General features: G+C 41.0%; 1 protein-coding gene across 1 annotated transcript; it reads left to right on the top strand.

Annotated features, from left to right (window-relative positions):
• The first annotated feature begins 692 nt into the window (after positions 1 to 692).
• LOC103696128 (protein GRAVITROPIC IN THE LIGHT 1-like) lies at positions 693 to 5,396 on the top strand. Its single transcript, XM_008777663.5, has 2 exons — positions 693 to 995; positions 3,636 to 5,396. Exon 2 carries the CDS (start codon positions 3,644 to 3,646, stop codon positions 5,057 to 5,059), a length of 1,416 nt encoding a protein of 471 aa, XP_008775885.3. The 5' UTR covers positions 693 to 995; positions 3,636 to 3,643; the 3' UTR covers positions 5,060 to 5,396.
• Positions 5,397 to 7,618: the final 2,222 nt, after the last annotated feature.

Genomic DNA, 7,618 nt, shown 5'->3' with positions numbered 1-7,618 from the left:
TACTTGCCCAAAAATTTTGAAATTTGATTTGGACTGCAACTCTCCAAATTATCTGATGAAAACCAATTCCAACTCTAAGACATACGCGATAAGAACATAATATTCGTAAGAACGCCAATTTATTAACTGTGGCATCAGAAGGAGCGACTCTTCGATGGGACGTTTGTTGTTGCAGGCTTTTTCAAGAAAAGAAATAAATGTAGTTTTCTGAAAAGGGCGAAAAGAATAAAACAATAAAAAAAACACGAGCCGCACAATTCATGTCATAAGATTGCACGTACAAAAGTTTCCATGAGGACGATGGATCTGCCGTTCAGCCTTCCCCATACACCATGATATCAGCCTGCAACGTGTACCGCAGATAATGGTATCCGCATAATATATAATATGCGCACGCCTGAGTCGTCCCGCCGACCGTCACCGTACTAACCTGCACCTACCCTCTTAGCAGCAGCCAGCTAGACGCCCCAAGGATTTCCCGGTACTTCCAAAACTGCCTTCTCTTATTACCAAAATTCTTAAATAAAAAAAGAAAACCGCCTTGTTCTATTAGAACAAGATGACCAATATACCCGCCTTGTTCTTCTAGAACTCCCAGTTGTGTGAGGACTTTCCTGGAAATTTCGCCGTCAGATGGAGGGTATTTTCGGAATCGCGCCCGGGTTAAACCCCATAGTTGGAAACTGAAACAGCCAGTAGGGTTTTATTCCCAATGCCGCGTTTCCCGACACCCCTCCTCCCCTGTCTTTTCCTTCCCGCCCCCCTCTCTCTCTCTCTCACCCGCACACACGCTTTGGAGTTCTCCGTTCTTTATAGATAGAAGGTTAGATGAGAAGGCGAGGAGGCTTCCCAAAAAATTCGATTTTTAGGTGGTTGTCTCCATCGGCGTGCTTGCTTCTTCGTAAAGCCAGTGTGGTTCGATCCAAGATCGAGCGTTTTGTCAAGAATAGATAAGAAAAGGGGCTTTTAGCGGAAGAGAGGACCAGTCTGATCAGGTGAGAACCATGCTCGAAATTGGTTCCTTTCTTCTTTCTTCTTTTTGAGAAAAAAGCTTCAAAGAGATTGAGCCTTGGCTTTTGGATTTCTCTAACTTGAGTTCTAACAACGATCAAAAAGATGTAAAATAGTTAGAAAAAATAAGAATAATCGCCTGTTTACTTTAGCCAAGGTTCTTCTTTCTCTTGTGCTCTGTTTAGTCTGATCAATTTCTTTACCTTTCTTTATTACCGTTCTCCGAGAGTTACTTGCCAAACTGGTCGACCATTTAGTGGTTCTGGTCACCGGTTATGGCCGGTAGACTTGATGCCGGAGTAGTTTGACAGCTGGTTCTGACCGTCTGTAGCAGGTTAGCTAAATGGGAAAAAAGGGGTCATGGTTAAAGTTTCATGGGAGGGTGATTACGTGCTGGGATTGGGTGTTTGTCTTCACCTGGGATGCCGCAGGAATAGGAGCCTGCGAGGACTACTGTGGCACGTGACCTCGAGGGTGGGGTATACGTGGGGCATGGCCATTGGCTGGCTGTTTGGTTCGGTGGGGAGTTGTTCTCTAGTATTTGTATCTTGTGGCGTCCAGGAGGATAGAAGTATGCACTGATTTGCAAGTGGGAAAAAAAGAAGAAATGATTGTTTTGTTTTCATTAGGATTGTTAGTGGAGTAATGTTGGTGTGATTATGGTCATAACTACACTTAGCTGTCTCAAACTAAAAAGAAATTGTCCATTTTTTGTTACCAAACCAAGAGTTTGAGAAATGTTAATTAAAACATACTAGAGGGATTAGATAATTTAAGCTTATGCAGCCATAGAGTAGCTGTCTTCTGAAGTTGCATATGCTAGACAAAGGGTACAGATGGCCCCTAATGCATTCAATTACATGAACTATTATTAAGGGAATAAGCATCTTTCTTATCAAATGAGGGAATAAGGATCTATTAGTTACTAAAATATGCATAAATGCAATTGCGGAATGGTCGATGAGGTCAAAGGTATTCGACAATAAGGAGAATGCGAAAAAACAAATCTTGTAGGCATTGATGCTGAGAAACAAGACTAGGCACAGAAGATCAGCCCATTACCTTGTTTGTGTCAAGTAGAGCTTTAATTCATTATGTTAAGAGGAGATGAGGACATGACCCAGTTTCGAATAGGACCGCCTGTTGGAAGATTACTCGTAGAATTAGTTTTGCAAATGAAGGCATTGTGATTACACAATTATAGAAGCAGTCTTATTAGCAAAGAAACAAAGTTTGAGCCCATATTTGTAAGGTGTTCTTGAATTTTGTGATGGGTGCCAAATATAATCTCACGATACGGATCAAACCTGATGCAATATTATCATATGTAAATGCGGGAAGCATATAAGGGCTATGATATTATGAGTCCCATGCGGCTATTCACCGTAAATCTCTCCTCATGAAAATCAATACTGATAGAGATGCTAAACTTGTACAGTGTTGTAGACAAAAACCATTCACATGCTGCATGAACTTGATATGTTCATTTTGGTGTCAAAGACACTTTCTTTTGGTAGGAGCATCATATGGCTGGTAGTCCCTTGTGATACCTCACTCGCGATGGATGTTTGAAACGACGCAAGTCATCAAGTCATCATAGATCTGCTATCATCGCAAGTTTTTATGTTTATAATGTCTGTGGTAAAACATATTGCTTAAACCTTGTCAAGAAAGCCTTTGCTTTTTTGCCTGGGACTAAAATTTCCAAGGGGCCTACAGAGCAAAGACCCATGTATTTGGAGGGACCATCTGCAGACTTTACCACCTGTGTATGTTTTGTGGGACATCAAAAGGTTGATATACGGATTAGATAATTCATACGGTGTGGAAGCTGGAAATCTTTTTAATTTTACTGTTCCCCTTTTAGGTATCATGTGTAGAGAATCTGATAACTGTGATGAGAGGACAACTAGAGCTTAATTAGATACCATCTAGCAATTTGCCGCTGCATATACATCTAAGATTTCTCAGGCTTGTTAGGCTGAAGATTTTGTTTTCTGTAATGGGTTCTGAAAATTTTGAGGTGGCAACACAAAGTGGATAATTCCTGCTCCAAACCACGATGGGTAGTAAACTTTAGTATTGAAGTTCCATAAGCCTGTAGCATTCTTGTGCAAATTTTGGTACATGTCCAGTGGGGTCCTAACTGTTATGATGGATATGATTATGGATTGTCGATTACAACCACATTATGTTTTTTCATTGGATTCAATGCTGTTTAAGTATGTTTCGATAGATGAGAAAAGTTAAAGAACTAAAAACAAATGTTTCTTAAAACTTTAAGATGTGGTTACTTGCTTATGCTGAGAAGGTAATTGTCAGTTTAGTAATGCCCTTGCTGGGTCTGCCTCAGGGTTTAGCATCTCCAGCTTCTTTTCCACATCCATCCCTACCATCCACTTCTTCTTTCCCGCCTTTAAAATCTTCTTTTTCTCCACTTCAAAAATATTTAAAGTAAAGACTCAAAAAGAAATGCCCCAGCCTCCCTTTTTGCCGGCCTCGAATCAGGCGTGAAAAGCCAAAGCTCTCTCCTTTCTTTCTTCCCCTTCTTTCCCTCCAACCCTTCATGCCCTCATCCTTTGGTTCTGCTCTTCTGGTCTGATCTTGTCATTGCTTTTCTGTAGCAATATAAATGGACCCCGCAACAGCGTCTCCTTCGATGATGGCAAGGAGCTTCGCCAAGATCCTCCGCTTACGCCGTGCCTCCACTATCTCTGGTCATGAAGGCATGGAGTCTAGCAAAGATGACAGAACCCATAAACTCAAGTTCTCAAAAAGCCTGGAAGGATACTCTTCTGTTCTCTCTGAACCCCATTGTGGCAGCAAAGGCAAAGAGGAGGAGCAGCAGCAGCAGAAGCTGAGCAATGACAGAGAAATCATGGAGTCGCTCCTCGCCAATCTGTTTGCTAGAATTTCATCAATCAAAGCAGCATATGCCCAGCTTCAATTTGCCCAATCTCCATATGATCCGGACTCCATCCAATCTGCCGACCAGGCTGTGGTCTCTGAGCTCAGGAACCTCTCTGAGTTGAAGCATTACTACATCAATAACCAGTTTGATATCCACACTCTCATAGATTCCAAGGCGCCGCTCGAGGCCCAGGTTCAGGAGCAGCGAAACCTTCTGAAGACCTACAAGATTACCACCAGAAAGCTCGAGTCCGACCTCGACTTCAAGGACTCCAAGATTCTCTCCCTCCAAGCTGAGCTGCTGGAACTAGATAACCAGAACAAGTCCCTAAAGGCCATGCTTCAACCTGGCCGCTGCTCGTTGTCCAGCCTTGACGATCTCCATCTTTCTGGGCTGAACCCCAACCATTTGCTCGTTGTGCTCCGGTATGCAGTTAAATCAATCAGGTCCTTTGTCAAGCTAATGGTGCAAGAGATGGAGTCTGCTAGATGGGATCTTGATGCTGCTGCCGGGGTTATACACCCTGATGTGGTACTGTGGAAGCCAGAGCATAGGATTTTTGCCTTCGAGTCCTACATCTGTCAGAAGATGTTCTCCGATTTCCATCACCGTGATTTCAACCTCAGCTTATTGAAGGATTGTGCGAATTGGAACCAGCAGCAGTTCTTTGATGAGTTTGTTAAGCTCAAATCCTCGAAGACAAGGCAAGTTCTTGATGGAAAGGTTGCAGCAGCATCAGGGTTGTGGAATTTCTGCAGGGCCAAGTATTTGAGCTTGGTGCACCAGACAATGGAGGTGGCCTTCTTCGGCAGTCTAAATTACAGGTCTCTTGTGAGCTCCGGCCGGGGATTTCCTGACTCGGAGTTCTTCTTGGTGTTCGCCGAGATGGCAAGGCGGGTGTGGCTCTTGCACTGCTTGTTCTTCTCATTCGGGACGGAGATGGAAGCATCCATCTTTCAGGTGAGGAGGGGGTGCTGGCTCTCGGAGGCGTACATGGAGAACGTGGTGGTGGCGGACGACGGTGCTGGCGTGCGGCCGGCGGTGGGCTTCACGGTGGTCCCAGGGTTCAAGTTGGGGAAGGTGGTCATACAAAGCAAGGTCTACCCTTTGCTCGGGGAGCCGAATGGAAGGTCATGATCCTGATTCTGCCATGGGAAGTGCAAAGGTCCATCAGGTGTCTGTGCAAGTGTTTTAGCTCATGCACTGAGCCAATCCTCTGGTTCTTGATGGGGAAACGCAGACATCAAACAGCTTTCTAGACTGATATATAAGCCATCATCTGAGACCCCAAGAAGCGATGTGGGTAGCTTACCAATGATACTGTGACATGTCGGCTTGGAAGGCTTGTTGCTATCTGTGGTGCTGAAGCAAGTTCTAATACATATAATTTCCTAGTGGTTAGCATGTGTATAATTGATAATGATAGATGTTATAATTAATAATTATATATAGAGATATGATGGCTTGTGAAAAATTAGGTGTGGTTTGATTCTAACTAATGGAGGTTGGCCTTGATCCCTCATAGGAGCATGGAAAGAAGGATAAGATGCAGCAACCCATCCTTCATCAATCAACATCTAGCTTGAAGGGTTTGTCCTTTGGCCACTGGGGCATAACTTTAACTGAAGGTGGCCATGCATTGCCTTCTTCCTAAATGCATTGACCTCTTCTTAATTTCTAGTAATATGAGCTGAAATGGGCATTTTAATCTTTATGCCATTGGTTAGATTGGTTCTAAAGGTCAGCGAGTTGCTGCATTCAATCCATTCCTATCAGAACTTTGAAGGATAGACTTAAGGGTGGGAAAAGGGAGGTTGGACTTTCTGTTTACAAAGTCAATGGTGATTCCATTTTGCAAGCACGCCTAAATGCAACGGTCGCCATTGTTTGAGTTTTGAAAGGTCTAACTTGTACAAGATGTTTTAATATTCTGAGTTCGAAAACTATCTAGGTTCATGATTGGATGCAATTTTTTAACATTAGGGCCACTCGTGCAATCATATGTTACAACAATAATGGTTGTTTCTTTTATAAGACATGATTAGCTTAATAATGGTTGCTTGGACTTTTGATGAAGAAAATTTATTGCTTAAGATATTAGTAATGCTGTCCATGTTTCATTCTTATATATTCGCATGCAAATATCCTCCTTTCTTGATGGCTAATATTTGAAGTGTTCCAAGCGTGGTGATAGGGCGGCAAAAAATCGTACATGTTTTCTTCTTTGCATCCTCTTAAATATATATCCAGTAATTTCTTCCTCTTTGTTATGCTAAATGGAGATTACTTGTAACATATGGCTCAAACAAAAACCAATGAGAAGTCTTTCCATAATTGAGACAGCTAAGATGAGTTGTTTTATATTATCATAATTTCGTTTTTCAATGATTTTAATAATAATTGTAGTAGAAAAACATGGTTATTGCTAATAGACTCTATTATTGAATTTAACATACTTGAGGCGATGACTTTACCATTAATGTGAATTGCTCTTGGATATGTGAACGAAGAAGACTAACTTTTTGCAAGGACTTTTTGATTTTTCCATAAATCTAGGAAGATTGGTTTTTTCCTAGAGCATCTCTAAACCACGCAGCAAAAGCAAATTAATAACTAGCTGGCTATTAGCTTGCATGCATTTATCCTGTATTTGGTTGGGGCCATAAGAGGAAGAATGGATGAGGTTGGAAGGATGGATGGCTGCATCCATCATGTGGTCTAAAAAATTTTAGGAAAGGAGGGGTGGGCTAAAGTAATTTGAGTTAGAGATTTGCCGCAATTATGTTTCTGGCATCCCATAAGCTAATTTATGCAACTTAGCATGCTGATAGATGTGCTCACAAATATCCATATGCATGCGATTCCACGTGATTGATGGAATGCAATCCAAAGGACTGCTGAGCTCATAATGGTGATGAGTATATATATGCTTCCATGGCTCATACTTAGCCTCTACATCTAATAGGCCCATTTTAAAGCCTACTGGTCAAGCCTAGGGACAGACAAGTATGATATAGAAGCTCGTTATATAAAGCCTAGGGACTCTTTTGGTTTGCAGGAAGCGAAGGAGAGGAAGTATAGTAAATAGAAAAATAGAAAAAGACTTTATATTTGGTTAGAGTTTTCAAAGAAGAAAGATAGAAAATTAGTATTTTTATAGGAATAAAACTCTCACATAGAAAGTCCAATTCCCATCCGCTCAGAATTTGGATAATTTTTTTTATTATTATTTTTTTAAGAACGTGCCCTTAAGTTTTTAGATAGAATAGGATAATATCTTTTCTTTCATTAAGGGCATAACAGATATTTTATGCAACTTTTTTTAAAAAAATAGATGCTTAACTAAATATAAGCCATTTTGGAATATGTCACTTTCTCATCATCGGCGAAACATGCAAAACCCATTTTTTCGAGCATCAGTTTCTTAGGAAATGGTGTGGAAAAATACTTTCCACGAACCAAATATAGAGCTGAAAATGGATTGGATATAGATCGGATATTGATATTTTCGAATTTATATCCATATTTTTCAACGAGTACAAATACGGATGTGGATATTAAATAGATATCAAAATTAATATCCAGATTTGTTCTAAACGGATACAGATATGAATTAAATATTAAGTATATCCATATTTATTATAAATGGTTATATCAATCTTTGACACTGTGGGCCTCAACATTCACTTCAATCGC

This window comes from Phoenix dactylifera, chromosome 1, assembly GCF_051530095.1.
Source record: "Phoenix dactylifera cultivar Ajwa chromosome 1, Ajwa_hap1_PhDact_Kaust_v1.1, whole genome shotgun sequence".
NCBI classification, from domain to species: Eukaryota; Viridiplantae; Streptophyta; class Magnoliopsida; order Arecales; family Arecaceae; genus Phoenix; species Phoenix dactylifera.
The sequence above is the reverse complement of the archived record's forward strand: the minus strand, read 5'-3'. Positions and strand labels throughout refer to the sequence as shown.